Genomic DNA, 23,890 nt, shown 5'->3' with positions numbered 1-23,890 from the left:
AACAAGGATTCCATTGCTGGTGGTAAATAGGGGGCTCAACAACCCTGGCCTGGTGTGTGCAGTAGCATCACATTGACACTCGTACCTGTGGTTGGTTGAAATGAGGTATAAGTGGAAGAGGAAACATTGAACTATGCAGTAGCTCTAGATGTGAACAGTGTGGAAACTGTGGTCATTATAAGGACTATGGAGTTAGCTGGTTTTTGTTAACTGCTTTGGAAGCCTTGAAGAAAAAATGGCAGACTCTGCGTGCAGTGGCTCACACCTGTAATCTCAGCACTTTGGGAGGCCAAGATGGGCAGATCATTTGAGGCCAGAAGTTCAAGACCAGCCTGGCCAACATGGTGAAACACTGTCTCTACTAAAAATACAAAAATTAGCTGGGTATCTGGCACGTGCCTGTAATCCCAGCTACTCAGGAGGCTGAGGCACAAAAATCACTTGAGCCTGGGAGGTGGAGGTTGCAGTGAGCTAAGATCGGGCCACTGCTGCACTCCAGCCTGGGTGACAGAGGGAGACTCTGTCTCAAAAAAAAAAAAAAAAAAAAAAAAAAAAAAAAAAAAAAAAGAACAGATAAGAGAAAAAAAAAAAAAAAAGGCAGAGTCAGATAGCCAACTGTCAATTCAGGACATACAGCAAAAGCCAGAAGGCCTTCAAAGCAACAATTGCAGACCCTCATCTTCTGCAGCAATAAGGCAGACATTGCTGAGAATAAGACCCAGATTCTAATTGTAAGAGTTGCAGAGTTGCAAGAAAGATGGAATATGGGCAGCCCTAATGCATCACCAATGCCAAAGTAAAGCCTCTCATAGGAAAGGATTGGAACCCTAATGCCTAGGAGGGGATATCTGGGTGTACTTGAGAACATTGAACCCCCAGATTTCTCTGAACCCCCTGAACATTTCAGGCCAGCAAAAGTAACCCTCTCTTCCTTGCTAGAGGAGAGCAGCCTGCCCTTGTCTGGAAGTCATGCTAGGATTCAACTGACTTGCAAGAGGATATTTATCCTCAGATATGCTCCTTATTTCCTCTCGTTGCTTCTTCTCCTGACTCTTAACAGTCAGAAGTACAGGGGACTTTTTTTTGGGGGGGGCAAGGTATAGGGGACTTTATTGATGGCACATGATAAGGTGGGTCTCCGTAGGCCCCACCCTCTTCAGGGGTCTGACATGGAAACTGTGTTGAGGGGAGATGCTCAGTATGGTGGGGGCTGAGTGCAGCAGGGCTCCCCAGCAGCTCAGGTCCCCTCTCTTCCTCTTGTGCTCTCACTGGGATTGGTGGCCTGGGGCTCTTACTCCTTGGAGGTCATGTGGACCATGAGGTTCACCACCCTGTTGCTGTAGCCAAATTCACTGTCATACCAGGAAATGAGCTTGACGAAGTTGTTGTTGAGGGCAATGCCAGGCCCACCATTGAAGGTGGAAGAATGGGTGTCACTGTCAAAGTCAGAGGAGACAACCTGGTGCTCAGTATAGCCCAGGATGCCCTTGAGGAGCCCCCTCAATGCCTGCTTCACCATCATCTTGATGTCACTGTATTTGGCAGGTTTCTCCAGATGGCAGGTCAGGTCCATGACCAACATGGTGGTGGTGGGGACATGGAGGGCCATGCCAGTGAGCTTCCCATTCAGCTTGGGGATGACTTTGCCCACAGGCTTGGCAAGAATGATGTTCTAGAGAGCACTGCAGCCATCACACTACAATTTCCCAGAGGTACCATCGGGAGTCTTCTAGGTGGCAGTGAAGGCATGAACGGCGGTCATGAGTCCTTCCACGGTGCCAAAGTTGTCATGGATGACCTTGGCCAGGGGGGGTTAAGCAACTGGTGGTGCAGGAGGCATTGCTGATAATCTTGAGGCTGTCTCCATACTTCTCATGGTTCATGCCCATCACAAACATGGGGGCATCAGAAGGGGCAGAGATGGTGACTCCTTTGGCTCCCCCATCTAAGCAAGTCCCAGCCTTCTCCATGGTAGTGAAGATGCTGGTGAGTCCGTAACATAATCAGCACCAGCATCATCCCCTTTGATTTTGGTGGGATCTCATTCCTGGAAGATGGTGATGGGATTTCCATTGGTGACAAGCTTCCCGTTTTCAGCCTGATGGTGCTGTGGAACTTGCCATGGATGGAATCATACTCAAATATGATTTGAAAAAAAAAGGAGTCATTGATGGCAACAATATCCATTTTGCTAGAGTTAAAAGCAGCCCTGGTGACCAGGCACCCACTATGTCCAAATCTGTTTACTCCAGCCTTCACTTTTACCTTGGTGCCTCAGGGACACAATTGGCACTGCATGAGAACATGCAGCTGTCAGTCGAACAGGAGGAGCAGAGAGCCTGTCATTGCTTCAGACTCAATAACTGGGGTCAGATCTCAGTGTTGTAGCTTGGGATGGGAAATACAGCTTCTGTTTTTGGATAAAATAGTCCAACCATGAGGACCAGGACCAGCTAATAAGGACTGGGAGAAATAAAGGGACTATGTGTGGGAGTGGATTTTTGTTTTTGTTTTTGTTTGTTTTTTTGTTTTTTTTGAGACAGGGCCTTGCTTTGTCACCCATGCTGAAGTGCCATGGTGCAAACACTTCTCTCTACAGCCTCAATCTCCTGGGTTCAAGCAATCCTCCTGCCTCAGATTCCCAAGTAGCTGGAACTATAGTCGCACGCCACCATGCCTGGCTAATTTTTAATTTTTTGTAGAGAGGGCCTCGCTGTGTTGCCCAGACTGGTCTTGAACTCCTAGGCTCAAGTGATTCTCTGGCCTCCACCTCCCACAGTGCTGGGTTACAGGTGAGAGCCACCCCACCCGGCCAGAAATGGATCTTGAGGGTGCTAGACCATGATGCAAATATAAGGTTGAAAGGAGATAGTTTTGGCCAGGCGTGGTGGCTTATGCTTGTAATACCAGCACCTCAAGAGGCCGAGGCAGTAGGATCCCTTGAGCTCAGGAGTTCAAGACCAGCTTGGGCAACATAGCGACACCTCATCTCTACAAAAAATTTTAAAAAACAAAATTAGTTGGGCGTCGTGGCTTGTGCCTATAGTACCAGCTACTAGGGAGGCTGAGGTAGGAGGATCACTTGAACCAGGGAGTCAGAAGTTGCAGTGAGCTGAAATCTCACCACTGCACTCCAGCCTGGATGACAGAGTGAGCCCCTGTCTCAAATGAGTAGGCGAGGTGTGGCAGCTCACGCCTGTAATACCAGTATTTTGGGAGGCTGAGGCGGGTGGATCACTGGAGGCCAGGAGTTTAAGACCAGCCTAGGCAACATAGTGAGACTCTATTTCTAGTAAAATTAGCTGGGCATGGTGCAACATGCTTGTAATCCCAGCTACTCTGGAGGCTGAAGCCAGAGAATCACTTGAACCAGGAGGTGGAGGTTGCAGTGAGCTGAGATCACACCACTGCACTCCAGCCTGGGTAACAGAGCCAGACTCTGTCTCGAATCAAAAAATAAATTAATAAATAAATTAATTTAAAAAGAAAGGAGATAGTTTATTGACAGGGGAGCACTCTTCTGTAATGCAGGATGTAGCTGGAGCCAGTTCTAACATGCTTCTGGGATAGCTCCACGAAATGGTCTATGATAATAAGGTAGGGATGCTGGGATGGCCATTGCAGAGTTTTGGGATTTTTTGTGCAGGGTAAAATATACATAAAATTTGCCTCTTTACTTTATATATTGTGGTACAATATACGTAACATAAAATTTACCATTTTAACCACTTTTAAGTGTCCAGTTTAGCGGCATTAAGTACTTTCACCATGTTGTGCAGACGTTGTCACTGTTCATTTCTAGAACTTTTTTTTTTTTTAAAGATGGATTTTCTCTATTGTTGCCCAGGCTGGAGAGCAATGGCGCGATCTCGGCTCACTGCAACCTCTGCCTCCTGGGTTCAAGCGATTCTCCTGCCTCAGCCTCATGAGTAGCTGGGACTATAGGCGCGTGCCACCATGTCTGGCTAATTTTTGTATCTTTAGTAGAGACGGGGATTCACCATGCCAGCCAGGCTTGTTTCGAACTCCTGACCTCAGGTGATCCGCCTGCCTCGGCCTCTCAAAGTGCTGGGATTATAGGCACAAGCCACCACACCTGGCCAGCTATACACTTTTCAACAACAAGATCTCATGACCACTCTCTCATTATCACAAAAACAGCAAGGGAGAAATCTGCTCCCAAGATCCAATCACCTCCCGCCAAACACGCTTCCTCACTTCTTTCAGGACTTTTATTTTCTGGAAGTACTTCTCAGTGAGGCCTTCCTTGACCGCAAAGAGCTTCTTTTTTTTTTTTTTTTTTTTTTTTCTGAGACAGAGTCTCGTTCTGTCACCCAGGCTGGAGTACAATGGCACAATCTCAGCTCACTGCAACCTCTGCCTCCTGGGTTCAAGCAGTTCTCATGCCTCAGCCTCCCAAGTAGCTGGGATTACAGGTACCTGCCACCACGCCTGGCTAATTTGTGTATATTTAGTAGAGACAGGGTTTCACCATGTTGGCCAGGCTGGTCTCGAACTCCTGACCTCAGTCAATCCTCCCGCCTCAGCCTCCCAAAGTGCTGGGATTACAGGCATGAGCCACTACACCCAGCCCAGACTGATCAAAACATGTCTGATCATGTCTTTTCTCAACTGAAAACCCCCTGGTGACTCCCGTTTCCCCTAAAGGAAAAGCCAAAGTACTTACACTGGCTGGCAAGCCTGGCAGAATCTTCCCTGCCTGCTCCTTCCTCTCTGATGTCAGCTCCTGCTAATCTCTACTATAGCCACAGTGCTCTCCAGAGTCACCCTGCAGACTCCTGCCACGGGGCCTCTGCACTGGCAATTTCCATGGCCGGGAATGCTGGTCCTCCAGAATATTTCTTTTTTTTTTTTTTTTTTTTTTTTTTGAGACGGAGTCTCGCTCTGTCACCCGAGCTGGAGTGCAGTGGCCGGATCTCAGCTCACTGCAAGCTCCGCCTCCCGGGTTTACGCCATTCTCCTGCCTCAGCCTCCCAAGTAGCTGGGACTACAGGCGCCCGCCACCTCGCCCGGCTAGTTTTTTGTATTTTTTAGTAGAGACGGGGTTTCACCGTGTTAGCCAGGATGGTCTCGATCTCCTGACCTCGTGATCCGCCCGTCTCGGCCTCCCAAAGTGCTGGGATTACAGGCTTGAGCCACCGCGCCCGGCCCCTCCAGAATATTTCTAAGCACGCTTCCTCACTTCCTTCAGGACTTTTCTCAGAGAGGCCTTCCTTGATGATCAATCCTCTACCAGAGTAACCTCTACCTCTCCTGGTATTCGCAGGCCCGCTCACCCTGCTTTAAGTTTTTTACAGCAATTGCCAATATCATAAGTTTTTTTTTTTTTTTTTTTTTTTGAGACGGAGTCTCGCTGTGTCGCCCGGGCTGGAGTGCAGTGGCCGGATCTCAGCTCACTGCAAGCTCCGCCTCCGGGGTTTACGCCATTCTCCTGCCTCATCCTCCCGAGTAGCTGGGACTACAGGCGCCCGCCATCTCGCCCGGCTAGTTTTTTGTATTTTTTAGTAGAGACGGGGTTTCACCGTGTTAGCCAGGATGGTCTCGATCTCCTGACCTCGTGATCCACCCGTCTCGGCCTCCCAAAGTGCTGGGATTACAGGCTTGAGCCACCGCGCCCGGCCATAAGTTATCTTTATGTGAAGTATATTTTCTTTTTCCTGAGACAGGGTCTTTCTGTGTCACCCAGGCTGGAGTGCAGTGGCCCAATTTCAGCTCACTGCAATCTCTGCCTCCTGGTTTCAAGCGATTCTCCTGCTTCAGCTGCTTAAGTAGCTGAAATTACAGTCACCTGCCACCATGCTTGGCTAATTTTTGTAGAGACAGAGTTTCACAATGTTGTCCAGGCTGGTCTTGAACTCCTGAGCTCAAGCAATCCGCCTGCCTTGGCCTCGCAAAGTGCTGGGATCACAGGCGGAGTCACTGCACCTGGCCCGACACTGTTCTCCAGAGTCACCCTGCACGCTCCTGCCACACAGCCTTTGCATTGGCGATTTCCACAGCCAGGAATGCTGGTCCTCTAGAATATTTCTAAGCATAGTTCCTGACTTCCTTCAGGACATTTCTGGAAGTGCTTCTCAGTGAGGCCTTCCTTGATGATCAATCCTATATAAAATAGCAACCTCCATCTCCGCTGGTATTCAGGGGCCGGCTCACCCTGCTTTAAGTTTTTCATAGTCATCGCCAATATCATGAATCGTCTTTGAGGGATTTTGTCTCCCCCCAACTTGAACGCAATCTTCATGAGGACAGGGACTTTATCACCCACCCCCCGTTTTTTTTTTCACTGCAAAACCTAGAACAGTGCTTGGCGGGTAGTAAGGACTCAATAAATGTTTGTTGGATGAATCCAATAAGTAAACAAGACAGAGGACACATGTAGGGATCCGTCTGTGAACCCTGAGCCCCTGGCTCCTGAGTCCGGCAGTGGGTGCAGTGGCGGCTCCTGTCTGTGAGGGTCCCAGAGGCCGGCAACAGGATGCCTCCTTGGAAAATTCACTCAACGGCTTTGCCGCCGAGGCTGTTCCTCTGGGATGATCTCTTTGGGGGATCATGCTTGGATATTTGTCTCAAAGAGTCCCAGGCCAAACCTCAGGGGCCTCAGAGCATTTAGAAAATTAACACCTCTGCGAGCCTGGTCCAGGCAGATCCCGTGCAGACGGGAGTTTGTCCCCTTCCGGCCCCCGAGGTCCTGGCTATGGCCAGCATGGAGTGACCTGCGTGACCTCTGAGTGCCAGGCAAGGGTTCAGCAGCCAACTCCTCAACTACTGCAGGACGCTGGCAGCATAGCCAGCAAGATGGTCGGAAGCCGTCAGGGCACAGAGAAGGGGCCGAGGGTGCCCTGAGTGTGCGTGGGGGGCAGCCCGGCTGCAGTCCAAGCCTTTGATTCCCAAGCTCTGTGCAGTTCCCCCCGGACCCTGCCATGTGGCCCAGCCACCCATACCTGGGATAGGGGCTAAGCCAAGCTACTGTCTCCTCCACAGGGAGGCAGCCTGTTTGCTCTGTCCGTTTGCCTTTGCAGAGACCTCGATCCTCATGCAAGACAAGCAGCAGCCCCTGTAAGCACACGAGACAATCCCAAGTGTCAGTGGGAAGGAGATCCCTTTCCTGATGGGGCTGCCTCTGCCCAGTCCCTCCCAGCTTCCCCAGGGCCCTGGGGCTCTGCAGGCATTCAGAAGTGGAAGCCAGCCACAGCCCGGGACTGAAGAGGTTAATGTGCAGCTGCCTCCGAATGTTAATGTGTCTAGGTGATGTCAGTGAGAGCCGCGAAGGAGGGAGTAGGGAGGGCAGTTGGGCTTGGAGGCGGCAGCGGCTGCCAGGCTGCCAAGGAAGACCCCCTTCCCGACTGCGGGGCTTGCGCTCCTGGACAAGGTGGCAGGCGCTGGAGGCTGCCGCAGCCTGCGTGGGTGGAGGGGAGCTCAGCTTGGTTGTGGGAGCCGGCGACCAGCACTGGCTGGATGGACCTGGAAGCCTCGCTGCTGCCCACTGGTCCCAACACCAGCAACACCTCTGATGGCCCCGATAACCTCACCTCGGCAGGTGAGTTGACTGGGAGTCCTCCCTCCTCTGGGCTGTGGGTGGAAAATGGGAAGGTTTCACCCCTGAGCCAAACTGCTTGGGAAACTTTATCACAGTTCTTGGGGACAAGATCTGTGGTCTACTTTGCTCAGAGGGGCAGGGGAGAAGGGGGCAAGGGTCCGCAGGGGCCCGCAGGGGCAGACGGGTAGGAGCAGAGCAGGGGACGAAGGCATGTTCAGAATGGCAAGGAAGTGGGGCCAGCCGCGAGGCAGCAGGGGAAGGCTCGCGGCTGGGTTCCAAAGAGGCTTGGCAGAAAAAATTCCAGGCTGGAAAAGCAAGCGAGAGAAGCTGGAGGGTGGTATGTGGGAGACAGCTGGGGGCTCACTCCTGCACTGTTAGCCTCAGCTTTTTACTCGCACTTGGGTGATGAGGTCTGAGACATCCTCACTGCCACCTGGGAGAGGCCCTGGGAAGGGAAGACTTCACGGAGCCATGAGGGGATTAACTTTTCTGGTGAATTAAGCTTCCTGACATTTCCAGAGCTGCGGTGCCCTGGGATTCCAGCTTTGAAGGAGAAGGGAAGGAAGGAAAAGAGGAAAGGCTTATGTGGATAATTTTTTCAGGCTGCTGAGCTGCAACACACAGCTTCTGTCTCTGCTTCACTCAAGAAGCCCAGGCTCAGAAGATACCAAGCAAGGAAATTCCTGCTAGGAAGACTGGGGTAGGGAGGGCTGCTGACTTGACCAGGGCACAGCCGGCAAAAGCCTCTACAAGACAGTCGCTCAGAGATGTCCAAGAATCAGTACACCGTTTCCAACCAGAGAGCTCCAAAATGAAGCACTCAGGGCTACACATAGGAAAAGCATGTGCACACACACATACACACACACTTACTTTTTTGTCCTTCTGGCTATTTTGATGAGGTTTCCTGGTGAAGCCCGGGGCGCACAGAGTAATCTCTGCAGACAGCTGTGGTTCTTGCCTCTGGTGCCTGCAGGAGGCAGGCTTCTTGTGTCCTTGCAAGACGGGTGGCTCAGGGGACTCTGGTAGGATTCACCAGGAAATCCATGGAGGAGGGAAAAGGGACAAGATTAGCAATGGTGAAGGGAGGGAGAATGGTGGGAGAGGATTCCAGATGAACGGTGGGTCGCTGGAGGCTGAGCATGCCAGCAGGATGTCAGTTCTCAGAGCAGAGCCCATGTCAAACGGCCAACGCTTGCTCCTTCTGTCCCCAGGATCACCTCCTCGCTCAGGGAGCGTCTCCTACATCAACATCATCATGCCTTCGGTGTTCGGCACCATCTGCCTCCTGGGCATCATCGGGAACTCCATGGTCATCTTCGCGGTCGTGAAGAAGTCCAAGCTGCACTGGTGCAACAATGTCCCCGACATCTTCATCATCAACCTCTCGGTGGTGGATCTCCTCTTTCTCCTGGGCATGCCCTTCATGATCCACCAGCTCATGGGCAATGGGGTGTGGCACTTTGGGGAGACCATGTGCACCCTCATCACGGCCATGGATGCCAATAGTCAGTTCACCAGCACCTACATCCTGACCGCCATGGCCATTGACCGCTACCTGGCCACCGTCCACCCCATCTCTTCCACAAAGTTCCGGAAGCCCTCTGTGGCCACCCTGGTGATCTGCCTCCTGTGGGCCCTCTCCTTCATCAGCATCACCCCCGTGTGGTTGTATGCCAGACTCATCCCCTTCCCAGGAGGTGCAGTGGGCTGCGGCATCCGCTTGCCCAACCCGGACACTGACCTTTACTGGTTCACCCTGTACCAGTTTTTCCTGGCCTTTGCCCTGCCCTTCGTGGTCATCACGGCCGCATACGTGAGGATCCTGCAGCGCATGACGTCCTCAGTGGCCCCCGCCTCCCAGCGCAGCATCCGGCTGCGGACAAAGAGGGTGACCCGCACAGCCATCGCCATCTGCCTGGTCTTCTTTGTGTGCTGGGCACCCTACTATGTGCTACAGCTGACCCAGTTGTCCATCAGCCGCCCGACCCTCACCTTTGTCTACCTGTACAATGCGGCCATCAGCTTGGGCTACGCCAACAGCTGCCTCAACCCCTTTGTGTACATTGTGCTCTGTGAGACGTTCCGCAAACGCTTGGTCCTTTCGGTGAAGCCTGCAGCCCAGGGGCAGCTTCGCGCTGTCAGCAACGCTCAGACGGCTGACGAGGAGAGGACAGAAAGCAAAGGTACCTGACGCTTCCCCTGCCACCCTGGACACCTCCAAGTCAGAACACCACAGCAAGCCGTGGGGAGAGATGCCGAGAGAAACCCAAGACTGCTCTGCGGGAATGCAGGAAGATTAGGTAGTGAGGGGTCGTTGCAATGAAATAAATACGTTCCATGGGGCCCACACATTGCTGGGGAGGCCTGGAGTCAGGTTTGGGGGTTTCAGACCTCAGAAATCCCCTTGGGGGAGCAGGATTAGACCTTTGGATAGAACAGAAGCTGAGCAAGAGAAGATGTTGGTTTGGATCATCGGTTGCCCTATATCTGCGAGCTCTCAAATGTCTTCTTCTCAAGGCAAGAGGTGGAAGGCTACTGACTCGGTTTGTTTCAAGTCAGGCAGGGCTGGAGTGTGAGCAGCCAGGGACATGTTGCACAAGGCCTGAGAGACGGGAAAGGGCCCGATAGCTCTTTCCCCGCTCTCACTGGTGTGATGGAAGGTGGCCTTTCTCCCAAGCTGGTGGATAATGAAAAATGAAGCATCCCATCTCTCGGCATTCCAGCATTCTGTCAATTTCCCTTTTGCTCTAGAGGATGCATGTTTATTTGAGGGGATGTGGCACTGAGCCCACAGGAGTAAAAGCCCAGTTTCCTAGGAGGTCTGCTTACTAAGAATGACAGGGAGATCTGGGGTGGGTGTGGTTGGGGGTCTTAAAACTAATAAAAGTTGGCGGCGGGGGGCTTTTGCAGCTTTGGTGACATTCTCTCCACGGGGCACATTTGCTCAGTCGCTAATCCAGCGTGAGTGTCCGTGTGTTCTGCATGTGCAGGGGCCATTCTAGTGCCCGGTGTGTTGGCATCATTTTTTTGCTCTAGCCCTTCCTCTCCAAAATAAAAACAAATAAAGGAAAATCTCCACCCACATCACTCTGTTCTTGTGGACTTGGGGGTGGGTGTGGGGTCGGGGGGAAGGTGGGTAGCAGAAAAGAGAAGGGTCACTTCATTGTGGAATTTAGACCTTGGTTCGCACTGCATTTTTAGGACGCACGAAGCAGGGATCTGTGTTTCTGAACCCACAGGGAGGATTCAGTGGCATGAATGGAATTACCGGGGATTCATTCGATTGCAGTTCCACTGCTAGGCTTGTTCTTGGGACTCAGCTTCCTGTCTTCTGCACAAAATCCCCTGGACTTTGTTGTCACCAGTGCTGGCCCCTCAGGCCCCAAGTCCTAACCCCCACTTCCCCCCAACCCCCACCCCCGCTGAGTCACCAGCCGCAGAACCAGCTCTTAGGGCAGCTGAAGCCTGTCTGCTTTCTACAGCCGAGATCTGGTGTGGGCACCTTGAACAGAAGATTACAGCCGGGGCCGCTGGGAGGCAGCCGCGACTGCTGCTTGGCTGCTGCTGCTTGACGTCTTCACTGAGAGGGGACTGGGAGCTGTCAGTGCAGTGCTCAGCAGACCTTACTGAGATAGCAGGAGAAAGCTACAAGCATCCTTAAAGCAGGGGCACCAGCACAGCCTGTTCCTCTTCAGAGTTGCAGCAGGGAGCCTCTTTAGAAAACTTCTGGGCAGCTTCCTTGGGTCCTGGGGACTTTTTTTTTTTTTTTTGTGACACAGGGCCTTGCCATGTTGCCCAGACTGGTCTCAAACTCCTGGGCTCAAGCAGTCCTCCCACCTTGGCCTCCTGAAAGTTGGAATTATAGGCTTGAGCTGCCACATCCAGCCCCTGGGGAGCTCTTTATCCCCATCATTAGTATTTCCTGGCCTGTGTTCCTCTCCGCCGAGCACCTGCGGGGTAAAGAAGCCGATGGTTATTTTCCTTACTCACTAACAGTAGGGTCTCCAGCTGCCACCGGTAACTTGAAATCTCTTTTAGACACACACTCAATAAAAGAAAGAAGATTCTGGCCAGGCACGATGGCTCACACCTGTAATCCCAGCACTTTGGGATGCCGAGGTGGGCGGATCACCTGAGGTCAGGAGTTCGAGACCAGCCTGGCCAACATGGTGAAACCCTGTCTCTACTAAAAATACAAAAAATAGCTGGGCGTGGTGGGCGCCTGTCATCCCAGCTACATGGGAGGCTGAGGCAGGAGAATCACTTGAACCCGGGAGGCAGAGGTTGCAGTGAGCCGAGAGTGCACCATTGCCCTCCAGCCTGGGTAACAAGAGCGAAAACTCCATCTCAAAAAAAAAAAAAAAAAAGGAAAGAAAAGAAAAAAGGATTCTTAGGGAAGCCTTGAGGCAAATCCAAGAAGCCCCAACTCCTAGCCACAAACGTGATAAAAGGAGGTCTTCCTGCATCAGGGTTATCTACTGGAAGGCTTTCCTGGGTGTCCATCAGCCCCAGCCCCTGCCTGCTCGTCACTCCCTCTCACCTTCCAGCACTCCAAGGAGGAATCTCAGAGAGGAAACAAGGGAGACGGCCTCTCCCAGAGAATGCTCATCACCAGATCAACAGCTCACAGTGGCTGGGTGGGCACACGCCCAGCGAAAGCCCCAGCAGCTCCCAGGGAAGGGGGCATCCTGTCCTTCAGCTCTTAACCCCACGCTGAAACAACTAAAATGGAAGCAGAGTGGGTGGAGTCATGAAAGTGGGTGGATAGCAATGTAAACCTCGCAGAGGGGAGAGGCGGAGGAGAGAGATGAGTTAGGGAGAACAGGCGGTCGAGGGGAGAAGTGGGGCAGGGAGGCTTGAAGGGTGGGGGATTACGATGGGAGCTGCCACCAGCACACCTCTCCCCAGCCTGATCCCGCAGTAATCTGGACACACTCGCGATGTGGATGAGGGTAAGACCAGGCAGAGGTGAGCGCTGGGCGCTGGGTTGGCATTTTCCTGACATCACTGGTGGGAATGGTGGACCGAGTGCAGGGCTGGGATCTGAGGCATGAGGGGAACTTTCTTTTCCTCTTCCTTAAGCCTAGGGATGTGGCCAGAACCTTGGAGAGCCGTGGGGGCCACTGTGAGCTGCAGAGTCCAAGAAGGGGGTGAAGGCCCTGCGGTCCATCTCTTTGCTCCTTTCCCCCTTCCCACATTTAACAGTTTCTCCCACGGGGGCCCCATCAGGTCATCTCCTCAAACCCGGCCAGTGCTTCATCCACTGCTGCCTTATCTTTTCCCCAGAAAATACTTCCTCTCCAACTGTGAGGATTATGCTCCGAAACTGCCCCCAGCACCCGGCAGAATTTCACAGCTGAGAGACGTTGACCTCAAAATTTAGGTTGCAAGTGAGTCCGCAGAACCACTTCCGCACATTGCTGTTCACAAGAGAAGCAAGCAGAGCACCAAACACGGCGACTGGCATTGGGTTTGTGTTTGTTTGTTCCTTTCTGAATCATCAGTTTTCATTTAATTAATTAACTTATTTTTATTTATCTATTTATTTTGAGACAAGGTGGGGCTCTGTTGCCCAGGCTGGAGTACAGTGGTGCGATCTCAGCTTACTGCAGCCTTGACCTCCTGAACTCAAGCAATCCTCCCCCGACTTCGGCCTTCCGAGTAGCTGGGGCTACAGGAGCATGTCACCATGCCCAGCTATTTTTTGTTTTGTTTTGGTGGAGACGGAGTTCCACCATGTTGCCCAGGCTGGTCTTGAACTCCTGGGCTCAAGTGATCTGCCTGTCAGGCCTCTGAGCCCAAGCCAAGTCATTGCATCCCCTGGTACTTGCACGTATACGCCCAGATGGTCTGAAGTAACTGAAGAATCACAAAAGAAGTGCAAATGCCCTGCCTCGCCTTAACTGATGACATTCCACCACAAAAGAAGTGAAAATGGCCAGTCCTTGCCTTAAGCGATGATATTATCTTGTGAAATTCCTTTTCCTGGCTCATCCTGGCTCAAAAAGCTCCCCCACTGAGCACCTTGTGACCCCCACTCCTGCCCGCCAGAGAACAACCCCCCTTTGACTGTAATTTTCCTTTACCTACCCAAATCCTATAAAACAATCCCGCCCTTATCTCCCTTCGCTGACTCTCTTTTCAGACTCAGCCTGCCTGCACCCAGGTGAAATAAACAGCCATGTTGCTCACACAAAGCCTGTTTGGTGGTCTCTTCACATGGATGCGCATGACACTGCCCACCTCAGACTCCCAAAGGGCTGGGATTACAGGTGTGACCTACTGTACCTGGCCTTATTTATTTATTTATTTATTTATTTATTTATTTATTTATTTTTGAGACAGAGTCTCACTCTGACACCCACGCTGGAGTGCAGTGGTGCAATTTCGCCTCACTGCAATCTCCGCCTCCAGGGTTCAAGTGATTCTCTTGCCTCAGCCTCCTGAGTAGCTGGGACTACAGGCATGCGACACCACGCCCAGCTAATTTTTGTATTTTTAGTAGATACAGGGTTTCACCATGTTGGCCAGGCTGGTCTCGAACTCCTGACCTCAGGTGATCCGCCCACCTCGGCATCCCAAAGTGCTGGGATTACAGGCAAGAGCCACCACGCCTAGCCTCTTTTTTATTGTAAAATACACATAACATAAAATTTACTCTTTTAATAATTTCAAGTGTAGAATGCAGTGGCATGAAATACATTCACATTATTGTGCAGCCCTCACCACCATCTATCTCCAGAAATTTTCCATCTTCCCAAACTGAAACTCCATACCAATTAAACACCAACCGACCATTCCTCCGTCCCCATAACTCCTGACAACCACCGGGTTACGTTCTGTCTCTGTGGATTTGACTGCTCTAGGAACCTCGTATAAGTAGAATCACACAGATTTTGTTCTTGCGTTGAGGGAAGAGTGAGACCCTTTATATTGTTTTATGTTGTTTTATACTCAGAAAAGAGAAGAGAAGCGAAACTAAAGGCAGGTAGCCCAGCGCCCAGGAACCAGACCCGAAACCAGGCCTGGGCCTGCCTGACCTAAGCCTGGTAGTTAAAATTCGACCCCTGACCTAGCAACTGTTGTTATGTACAGATTCCAGACATTGTATGGAAGGACACTGTGAAACCTCCCATTCTGTTCTGTTTCACTCTGACCACCGGTGCTTGCAGCCCCTGTCAGGTAACCCCTGGCTCGCTCAATCAATCACGACCTTCTCACGCGGACCCCCTTAGAGTTGTGAGCCCTTGAAAGGGACAGAAGTTGAGCACCTGACGAGCTCGGATTTTAAGACGCTAGCCTACTGATGCTCCCAGCTGATTAAAGCCACTCCCTTCACTATCTCAATGTCTGAGGGGTTTTGTCCTGCTACATCATGACTGGCTTATTTCACTTAGCATAATGTCCTCAAGGTTCATCCACGTTGTCATATGTGTCAGAATCGTCCTCCTTTTAAAGGATGAATGATATTGCATTGTATGTGTATACCACATTTTGTTTAACCATTCATCTGTTGTTTCTACCTTTTGGCTATTATGAACCTGAGTGCACAAATATCTGTTGGAGTCAGTGCTTTCCATTCTTTTTGGCATATACCCATAAGAATTGCCAGATCAGGCTGGGCACTGTGGCTCACGCCTGTAATCCCAGCACTTTGGGAGGCTGAGGCGGGTGGATCACGTAATCAGGAGATCGAGACCATCCTGGCTAACATGGTGAAACCACGTCTCTACTAAAAAATACAAAAAATTAGCCGGGCGGCCGGGCGCGGTGGCTCAAGCCTGTAATCCCAGCACTTTGGGAGGCCGAGGCGGGCGGATCACAAGGTCAGGAGATCGAGACCACAGTGAAACCCCGTCTCTACTAAAAATACAAAAAATTAGCCGGGCGCGGTGGTGGGCGCCTGTAGTCCCAGCTACTCAGGAGGCTGAGGCAGGAGAATGGCGGGAACCCGGGAGGCGGAGCTTGCAGTGAGCCGAGATCGCGCCACTGCACTCCAGCCTGGGCAACAGCCTGAGACTCCGTCTCAAAAAAAAAAAAAAAAAAAAAAAAAAAAAATTAGCCGGGCGCAGTGGCGGGCGCCTGTAGTCCCAGCTACTTGGGAGATTGAGTCAGGAGAATGGTGTGAACCTGGGAGGCGGAGGTTGCAGTGAGCCCAGATTGCGCCACCGCACTCCAGCCTGGGTGACAGAGTGAGACTCCATCTCAAAAAAAAAAAAAAAAAAATGAATTGCCAGATCAGGCTGGGTGCGGTGGCTAAAAATACAAAAATTAGCCACGTGTGGTGGTGTGCACCTGTGGTCCCAGCTACTCGGGAGGCTGCGGCAGGAGAATCACTTGAATCCAGGAGGCGGAGGTTGCAGTGAGCCAAGATTGCGCCATTGCACTCCACCCTGGGCAACAGAGTGAGACTCCATCTCAAAAAAAAAAAAAAAAAAAGCCAGATCAGGAGCCGGACACAGTGGCTTATGCCTGTAATCCCAGCACTTTGGGAGGCCAAAGCGGGAGGATCACCTAAGCTCAGGGGTTCCAGACCAGCCTGGCCAACATGGTGAAACCTCATCGCTACTAAAAATACAAAAATTAGCCAGACATGGAGGCACATGCGATCCCAGCTACTTCGGAGGCTGAGGCAGGAGAATCACTTGAATTTGGGAGGTGGAGTTTGCAGTAAACAGAGATCACACCACTGCATACTAGCCTGGGCCACAGAGTGAGACTCTATCTCAAAAAAAAAAAAAGAAGAAGAAGAAAAAAAAGAAAAAAAATTGCCATAGCATATGGTAGTTCTATTTTTAATTTTTTGAGAAACTGCCATAGTGGCTGTACCATGTTACATTCTCACCAGCAATGTACAAGTGTTTCCATTTCTCCACGTCCTCATCAACACTTATTTTCTTTTTCTTTTTAAAATAAAAGACATTCTAATGCGCCTAAAGTGGTTTCATTGTGATTTTGATTTACATTTCCCTAATAATTAGCAATGTTGAGCATCTCGTCATGTACTTCCTGACTATTTGTATTTCTTCTTTGGAGAAATGTCTATTCAAGTCTTGTGCCCATTTTTAAAATTGGGTTGTTCTTTTGTTATTGTTAGCAACTGTATTTTCCTCAATTCAAACTAGTAATAATTGGTTCTGCATGACTTGTTACTAAGAAAAAAAACAAATGTTAAAAAATTAAGCTCCTTCTCCTCTGCAGTTCAATAAAATACTTTTTTTTTTCTAATTGAGCGCTGGGATGGAGAACCACTTGTTCCTCAAACCTCTTCTTCCTTGCATGCCTGTGATCTGTAATAAGTCAAACTGACCCAGTAGCTTGAGCTGAGGAGATCAGAAAAAAGCAAGGCAGCAAAACAGTGATGGACGACTGTTCCCGGACCAAACTAAGGGTCAGGCTGCTTATTCTTGTGGCCCAGTAACGAGATGGGGATGAAATGGGAAAGAAGGAAGTTTTTATTTCTGTAACCAGTTTTAGGGAGAGGCCTGAAAAATATTGCCAAACCAACTCTAAATTACAAAGCTTTCCAGAGCCTATGTACCTTCTAAGCTATATGTCTACGTGTCAGTGTGCATTCATCTACAAACATATAGACTGATTAACTTTTTTTTTTTTTTGAGACGGAGTTTCGCTCTTGTCTCCCAGGCTGGAGTGCAGTGGTGAGATTTCGGCTCACTGCAACCTCCACCTCCTGGGTTCAAGCAGTTCTCCTGCTTCAGCCTCCTGAGTAGCTGGGATTACAAGCATGTGGCACCATCCCCGGCCTTTTTTTTTTTTTTTTTTTTTGTATTTTTACTGGAGACAGGGTTTCACCGTGTTGATCAGGCTGGTCTTGAACTCCTGACCTCATGATTCGCTCGCCTCGGCCTCCCAAAGTGCTGGCATTGCAGGCGTGAGCCACCATGCCCGGCCCTGATTAACTGCTTTTAATCTATAACTAAGGTCTGAGTCCTGAAGACCTTCCTCTGCAGCCTCAGTAAATTTACTTAATCTAAATGGGTCCAGCTGTGAGGTGATTACCCTTATCTTGTCTCCTGCTAAATCATGGAGGTTTGGGGTGTTCCTTCAGACCCCCAGTAAGAAGCCTGGGGTGTTTCTTCAGACCTGCAATAAAATTTGTTTAATCCTAAATGGGTCCTGTTAAGAATTCCTTCGTTATTTTGTCATGCTTTAAGGCCCAGGGAAGGCCTGGGCAAAACTCTTGGTGAACTTTTGTTACATTCCAGCCTTTGTATAAGCACACTGGCTCTTTCAGCCTTTTTTTTTTTTTTTTTTTTTTTTGAGACAGAAGCGTGCTCTGTCACCCACAGCTGGAGTGCAATGGTGAGGAGATCTTGGTTCACTGCAATCGCTGCCTCCCAGGTTCAAGAGATTCTCCTGCCTCAGCCTCTGGAGTAGCTGAGATTACAGGTGCACATCACCATGCCCAGCTAATTTTTATATTTTTAATAGAGACAGGGTTTCACTATGTTGCAGGCTAGTCTTGAACTCCTGACCTCAGGTGATCCACCCGCCTTGGCCTCCCAAAGTGCTGGGATTGCAGGTGTGAGCTACTGCGCCCGGCCAGCTTTTAATATTTAACTTAACCACTCAGTCAGTACTGAAGCAGTTGTTATGGAGGCCTGCATGAGTAAGACCTGGCCCGCCACACCACCTCACCGGGGTACACCAACCTCAGATCTAATCCTGAGGACAGTCGAGGGAGGAACTTTCCAGATGGTCAGAGATGGGATGGATAAGCCACTCACTTAATTCTCTGCAAAGCTGTCTCCTCCATTTGTGATGAATCACGGCGATCTCAGACTACACAGAAGGGCAACACCTGAAAGAAAATAGTCACTGCTGCCTTTTGAATCCGTCAAAGCAGATTGGGCTTCCATCCCTCGGCTGCCTCTCTTTGAAGCTTCCTCCTCTCAGGGCTCTCCCCATCAGAGATCCTGTGCCCCTTCTCTCCCCCAGAAGGGCAGGGAAATCCCTAGTCTTGCACCTCCATATCACCTAGCTCCGGGGGTAAAATCAGGATGATTAAATGAGATGTTGCAAATGCAACCCAAGTGCTCCCCAGGGACACCTTAACAGGGGAACTAACATTCATATAAACCCACTGAAGTCTCCATCCTGCGAGGCGGTGGGCCAGCAAGTGCCTTCCCAAATATCTCTGTGTGGTCACCTGCTGCCTCCGGCTCAGGGCATTGCTCAGTTGGTCACTACCTCTCCAGGCTGCTTTACCTCCCTGCAGGTGGCTTCACCCCGAGGCAGCCAGTGCTAGCGCAAGCCTGAGGCTGGGGCTCAGGGATTGTCAAAGCAGAGAAGGAGGGAGTGGGTGAGAGTCCAGAATAGGACTGGAGTTGGCTGGGAGTCCTCACAATCCCTGCAGTCTGCCTGTTGCATTCTGTCATTGTGGGGAGAGGCCTTCCTGCCCTCCCAAGCCTGGCCTGCTGTCCCACATCTGAGCCACAGACACTGGGCGAGACCCCTTTTCCCATTTCCCATTTCCTCTCTCCTCCCAGTTCCAGGATCTCCAAATCTCCCCTCTTCTGGCTAACCTGGAGAAATCCACAATTCAGTGTAAAAGGGCAAAATCGTTTATGCCAAGGAAGACGCCCCTTCACTCTTATGCAGCGCGGCTTATTCCTCTGTGCCTCCGTCTCTCTCACTGGGGAAAGGGGGAGAAGAGACGCTTCATCTTTGCACACCACCCTCAAAAAAACCTGTTAAATGCTTGTCAAACAAAAGTATTAGTAATTTTTCTGGCTGAGCATAGTGGCTCACTCCTGTAATCCCGGCACTTTGGGAGGCTGAGATGGGTGGATTACATAAGTTCAGGAGTTCAAGATCAGTCTGGGCAACATGGCAAAAACCCCGTCTCTACAAAAAATACAAAAATTAGTTAGGCATGGTGGGAGCATGCCTGTAGACCCAGCTACTTGGGAGGCTGAGGTGGGGGGAGGATCACTTGAGCCCAGGAGATAAAGGCTGCAGTGAGCTGAGATTGCACCGCCGCATTCCAGCCTAGGCAACAGAGTGAGAGCCTGTATCAAACAAAAATATATATATATTAGTAATCTTCTAACAGAAGTTCTGTCCAGGATCTTTAGAGTATAGAGTAGAATCCAACATTTGGCTGCTGAGAAGCTCATCCGACCCACAGATGTGGTGTTTTGTTTTTCTCTTGCATGGTATAAAAAAGATTGTGAATTAGTTGCCAGCTTTTGAATCCATTGCTTTACTTAAAAATCTGGGTGACCAGCTTCTCTTGAAATATCAGAAGATCTGGCTATAGGGTCTACCTTCCCATGTGCCAACAGTCTGCTGGATGCATGAAGGTACACTCTTAGGCAGTCACGCATTCCCCAGTTTGCCACAGTCTCCACTCCTCCCTATCGTCCCCTTGACTCAGCCAGCTTCATTTATTTAAGTCACTTGCCTGCACCATACTGACATTTAATTTCATATCCCTGGGCCCAGCTCATCAAATAGAGCTTTGTGAACCACACCAATGATTTTGGATTTTATACCAAAGCCAAGAGAAATCATCAAAAGGCTTTTAACAGGAATGATACTGTTACTGGATAGAAGGTCTTGACTGTGAATTGTCCAGGTTCCTGGCACATTGAACAAAGAATTAAACAAAACACACAAAGCAATGAAAGAATGAAGCAACAAAAGAAGAAATAAGCAAAGAAAGCGCAGATTTATTGAAGTGAAACTACAGAGCGGGAGCCGGCTCAAGCGTCCCGATTACAATTTTCTTTCGGGTTTTTATTAAGCTAAAGAATTTGGTGGCTGGGCGCAGTGGCTCACTCCTGTAATCCCAGCACTTTGGGAGGCCAAGGTGGGTGGATCACCTGAGGTTGGGAGTTCAAGACCAGCCTGGCCAACATGGCGAAACCCGGTCTCTACTAAAAACACAAAATTAGCTGGGCCTGGTGTTGCATGCCTATAATCCCAGCTATTTGGTAGGCTGAGGCAGGAGAATTGTTTGAACTCTGGAGGCAGAAGTTGTGGTGAGCCAAGATCTCGCCACTGCACTCCAGCCTGGGCAACAAGAGCGAAACTCCATCTCAAAAAAAAAAAAAAAAAGCCGGGCGCGGTGGCTCAAGCCTGTAATCCCAGCACTTTGGGAGGCCGAGACGGGCGGATCACGAGGTCAGGAGATCGAGACCATCCTGGCGAACACGGTGAAACCCCGTCTCTACTAAAAAATACAAAAAAAACAAAAAAAAAAAAAAACAAAAAAAAACAAAACTAGCCGGGCGAGGTGGCGGGCGCCTGTAGTCCCAGCTACTCGGGAGGCTGAGGCAGGAGAATGGTGTAAACCCAGGAGGCGGAGCTTGCAGTGAGCTGAGATCCGGCCACTGCACTCCAGCCTGGGCGACAGAGCCAGACTCTATCTCAAAAACAAAACAAAAACAAAAAACAGAAAAGAAAAAAAGAATTTAGTAACACCCCTAGGTGCCCTTTAGAGGCATCCAATTGGCTACACCCTATGAAGGATTGGCCCACGACCAATCAGAGGCTGAAATGGAAACTTCTGTCTTGTTACCATAGGAGTGAGGGTATGGCCTGTGTGCAGCCCAGTCTTGCCTAGAACTGGCTGCACCTGCTGTTCTTTTGCTTATGCCTTAACCCATGGTTACTCTAATTCCCTATCATCCTGCCTCAATATGATTAGATTTTCATCCTTAAATCATCATTATAGATTCTGTGTAGAGAATGGGATAGAAGCAGGTGGAAAATGAAAGCAAGGAGACCCAGCGACCCTGGAGACCAGGCGACCCTGCACAGCATCAATGGTAATGGCCTGGATGAGGGTGGTGGTAGTGGAGGCGGCAAGAGGTGGACACACATGAGATGTCTTTGTAAAGCAGAAGCCACAGCCATTGGGAGGAGCTGGATGTGGAGGGTGAAGGGGAATGTGTTGATGGCACGTGTGATGGAGGGTGGAGGCGCCATTGATTGAAGTAGGGAAACTGAAGGGGAATCAGATTTGTGGGTGGAGTTTTTTTTTTTTTTGAGACAAAGTCTCACTCTTGTCCCCAAGGCTAGAGTGCAATGGCACAATCTCTGCTCACTGCAACCTCTGCCTCCCAGGTTCAAGTGATTGTCCTGCCTCAGCCTCGCAAGTGGCTAGGATTACAGGCATGCGCTACCAGGCCCAGCTAATTTTGTTATTTTTAGTAGAGACGAGGTTTCACCATGTTGGCCAGGTTGTCCTCGAACTCCTGACCTCGGGTGATCCGCCTGCCTCGGCCTCCCAAAGTGGTGGGATTTCAGGAGTGAGCCACCGGGCCCGGCCGAAGAGATTTTAAAAAGTCCATTTGGGGTTCGTTTATATGTGAGATACTCAAGTATCCTCCAGGCTTCAGACAAACCAGGCTGAAATAGAAATGTGGGAGTCATCAGCCTACAGAGAGATGAGATGGCCTAGGAAGAGAGTGAGTGCAGGGTCACATGACAAGAGGGCTTGAGCCCTGGAAAGTTCCACCACTCAAAGGCTGAACGGGAGAAGAACAGTTAGTAAAGCAAACTGTAAAAGAATGCCCAGAGAGGCAGAAGGAAAACCAGTAAAGTGTGGCATCCTGGAAGCAAGAAAAGAGACTGGTTCCAGGAGGGGAAGTCTGCCTAGGAGGTCAAGTCGGCAAGACAGGGAAGCATTCATTGGATTTAAGATCACAGTGGTCAGTGGGGACACAACTGGTTGGATGGAAGAGCAACTGCCTCTTTTAGGGGAAGCAAATGCTCCCTGGTTTGCCACAGTCCCCACTACTCCCTATGGTAACACTTGGCCTGAATCACTCCCTTATCCTTGTCTAACATTTATACTTGCGATTTTGGCCTGGAGCAATGAGTACTATTTTGTAGCATGATTTTAAAAGGGTGATTTTTTCTCTCCCTACTAAACATGGACAGCACTTAACACTATACCAAGCACTTAATAAATGTTAGCTTTTTATGTTTATCTGTGCTTTGTTTTGGTTTTTCGTTTTTTTGTTTTTTTTTTTTTTTTTTTTTTTTTTTTTTGAGATGGAGTCTTGCTTGCTCTGTCACCCAGGCTAGAATGCAATGGCTCGATCTCAGATCACTGCAACCTCTGCCTCCTGGGTTCAAGTGATTCTTCTGCCTCAGCTTCCTGAGTAGCTGCTATTACAGTCACCTGACACCAAGCCCGGCTAATTTTTGTATTTTTAGTAGAGACAGGGTTTTGCCATGTTGGCCAGGCTGGTCTCGAATTTCTGACCTCAAGTGATCCTCCCACTTCGGCCTCCCAAAGTGCTGGGATTACAGGTGTGAGCCACTGCGCCTGGCCTAAATGCTAGTTTTTAATTGTATCTCTCTTTCCAGGCCTGTCCTCCATTAACCCCCATGGGATGTTCTGGAATCTTTTCCTTCTTCTCTGGTTGATTGTAAATAACTTAAAAGCCCTGTCCCTACCCTGCGGTTTTTTTCCACCTGACTTGGCTTCCACTCTGCTGGCCTCCTTGAGTCCTCCCCACCCTTCCACTCCAGCTTGGTTCTCTGCCTCTCCATGAAGCCCTCCCAGTCTCATCTATCCTAGTCTCTGCTAACTCCATCGTGAGCTTGTGGTTAGGGAGGTATATTTCTTCATATCTCAGCAGCTTTCACACATTGCTTTGAACATGGAAGGTACTCACTACATAGTGGTTGATTGATACCTTGTTCACACCTTCTTAGAACTGGACACCTGGCCGGGCACAGTGGCTCAAGCCTGTAATCCCAGCACTTTGGGAGGCCGAGGCGGGTGGATCACGAGGTCAGGAGATCGAGACCATCCTGGCTAACATGGTGAAACCCCGTCTCTACTAAAAAAAAAAAAAATACAAAAAACTAGCCGGGCGAGGCGGCGGGCGCCTGTAGTCCCAGCTATTCGGGAGGCTGAGGCAGGAGAATGGCGTGAGCCCGGGAGGCGGAGCTTGCAGTGAGCTGAGGTCCAGCTACTGCACTCCAGCCTGGGCGACACAGCGAGACTCCGTCTCAAAAAAAAAAGAACTGGACACCTATTGTCTTGCCTGCCAAGCCCTTCTTCCTTCTCTGGAAGCTGTTCCCTGTCTCTCCACCCCGCCCTCCCCCATGCTCATTATGACGACGGAAGCCTCACTTCTCTACCGTGGACAGCCCCCGCCCTGCCATGCGCATCTCTCTCAGCTCCAGAGTGGAAGCTACAGTGTCTCACCGAGCTCTTGGAGGAGAGCAGCAGTTATAGCCCACATTTATTGAACATGTGCCAGAGACTGTTCCAGATGGTGCATAAACTCTTCATTCAAGCTCATTAAACCCTGACAAGATCCCTATAAGGTAGGCAATATT

At 50.2% G+C, this 23,890-nt stretch overlaps 1 protein-coding gene, 1 long non-coding RNA gene and 1 pseudogene across 3 annotated transcripts; 2 read left to right on the top strand and 1 right to left on the bottom strand.

The window, feature by feature from the left end:
- Positions 1 to 616: 616 nt before the first annotated feature.
- Positions 617 to 6,199, bottom strand: LOC102138588 (glyceraldehyde-3-phosphate dehydrogenase pseudogene; annotated as a pseudogene).
- Positions 6,200 to 7,298: 1,099 nt separating this feature from the next.
- MCHR1 (melanin concentrating hormone receptor 1) lies at positions 7,299 to 10,645 on the top strand. 2 transcript variants are annotated; one of them, XM_005567181.5, is made up of 2 exons: positions 7,299 to 7,558; positions 8,773 to 10,645. In XM_005567181.5, the coding sequence occupies exons 1-2, from the start codon at positions 7,477 to 7,479 to the stop codon at positions 9,750 to 9,752; spliced, it is 1,062 nt and encodes a 353-aa protein (XP_005567238.2). In that variant the 5' UTR covers positions 7,299 to 7,476; the 3' UTR covers positions 9,753 to 10,645. The 2 variants fall into 2 exon arrangements, with proteins under 2 accessions (XP_005567238.2, XP_073859780.1); XM_074003679.1 differs by having other exon boundaries at positions 8,161 to 10,645.
- Positions 10,646 to 12,370: 1,725 nt separating this feature from the next.
- LOC141407832 (uncharacterized) lies at positions 12,371 to 13,751 on the top strand. Its single transcript, XR_012418702.1, has 2 exons — positions 12,371 to 12,513; positions 12,848 to 13,751. It is a non-coding gene; the product is annotated as an uncharacterized lncRNA (long non-coding RNA).
- The last annotated feature ends 10,139 nt before the right edge of the window (positions 13,752 to 23,890 follow it).

Source organism: Macaca fascicularis, chromosome 10 (assembly GCF_037993035.2).
Source record: "Macaca fascicularis isolate 582-1 chromosome 10, T2T-MFA8v1.1".
In the NCBI taxonomy this organism is placed as follows: Eukaryota; Metazoa; Chordata; class Mammalia; order Primates; family Cercopithecidae; genus Macaca; species Macaca fascicularis.
Note: the sequence above shows the minus strand (reverse complement) of the source record. Positions and strands in the feature narration are given on the sequence as shown.

What these genes read in the sequence shown, in the direction of transcription:
- MCHR1 (XM_074003679.1), top strand. Translation starts at nt 8,673, where the DNA reads ATGAACGGTGGGTCGCTGGAGGCTGAGCATGCCAGCAGGATGTCAGTT.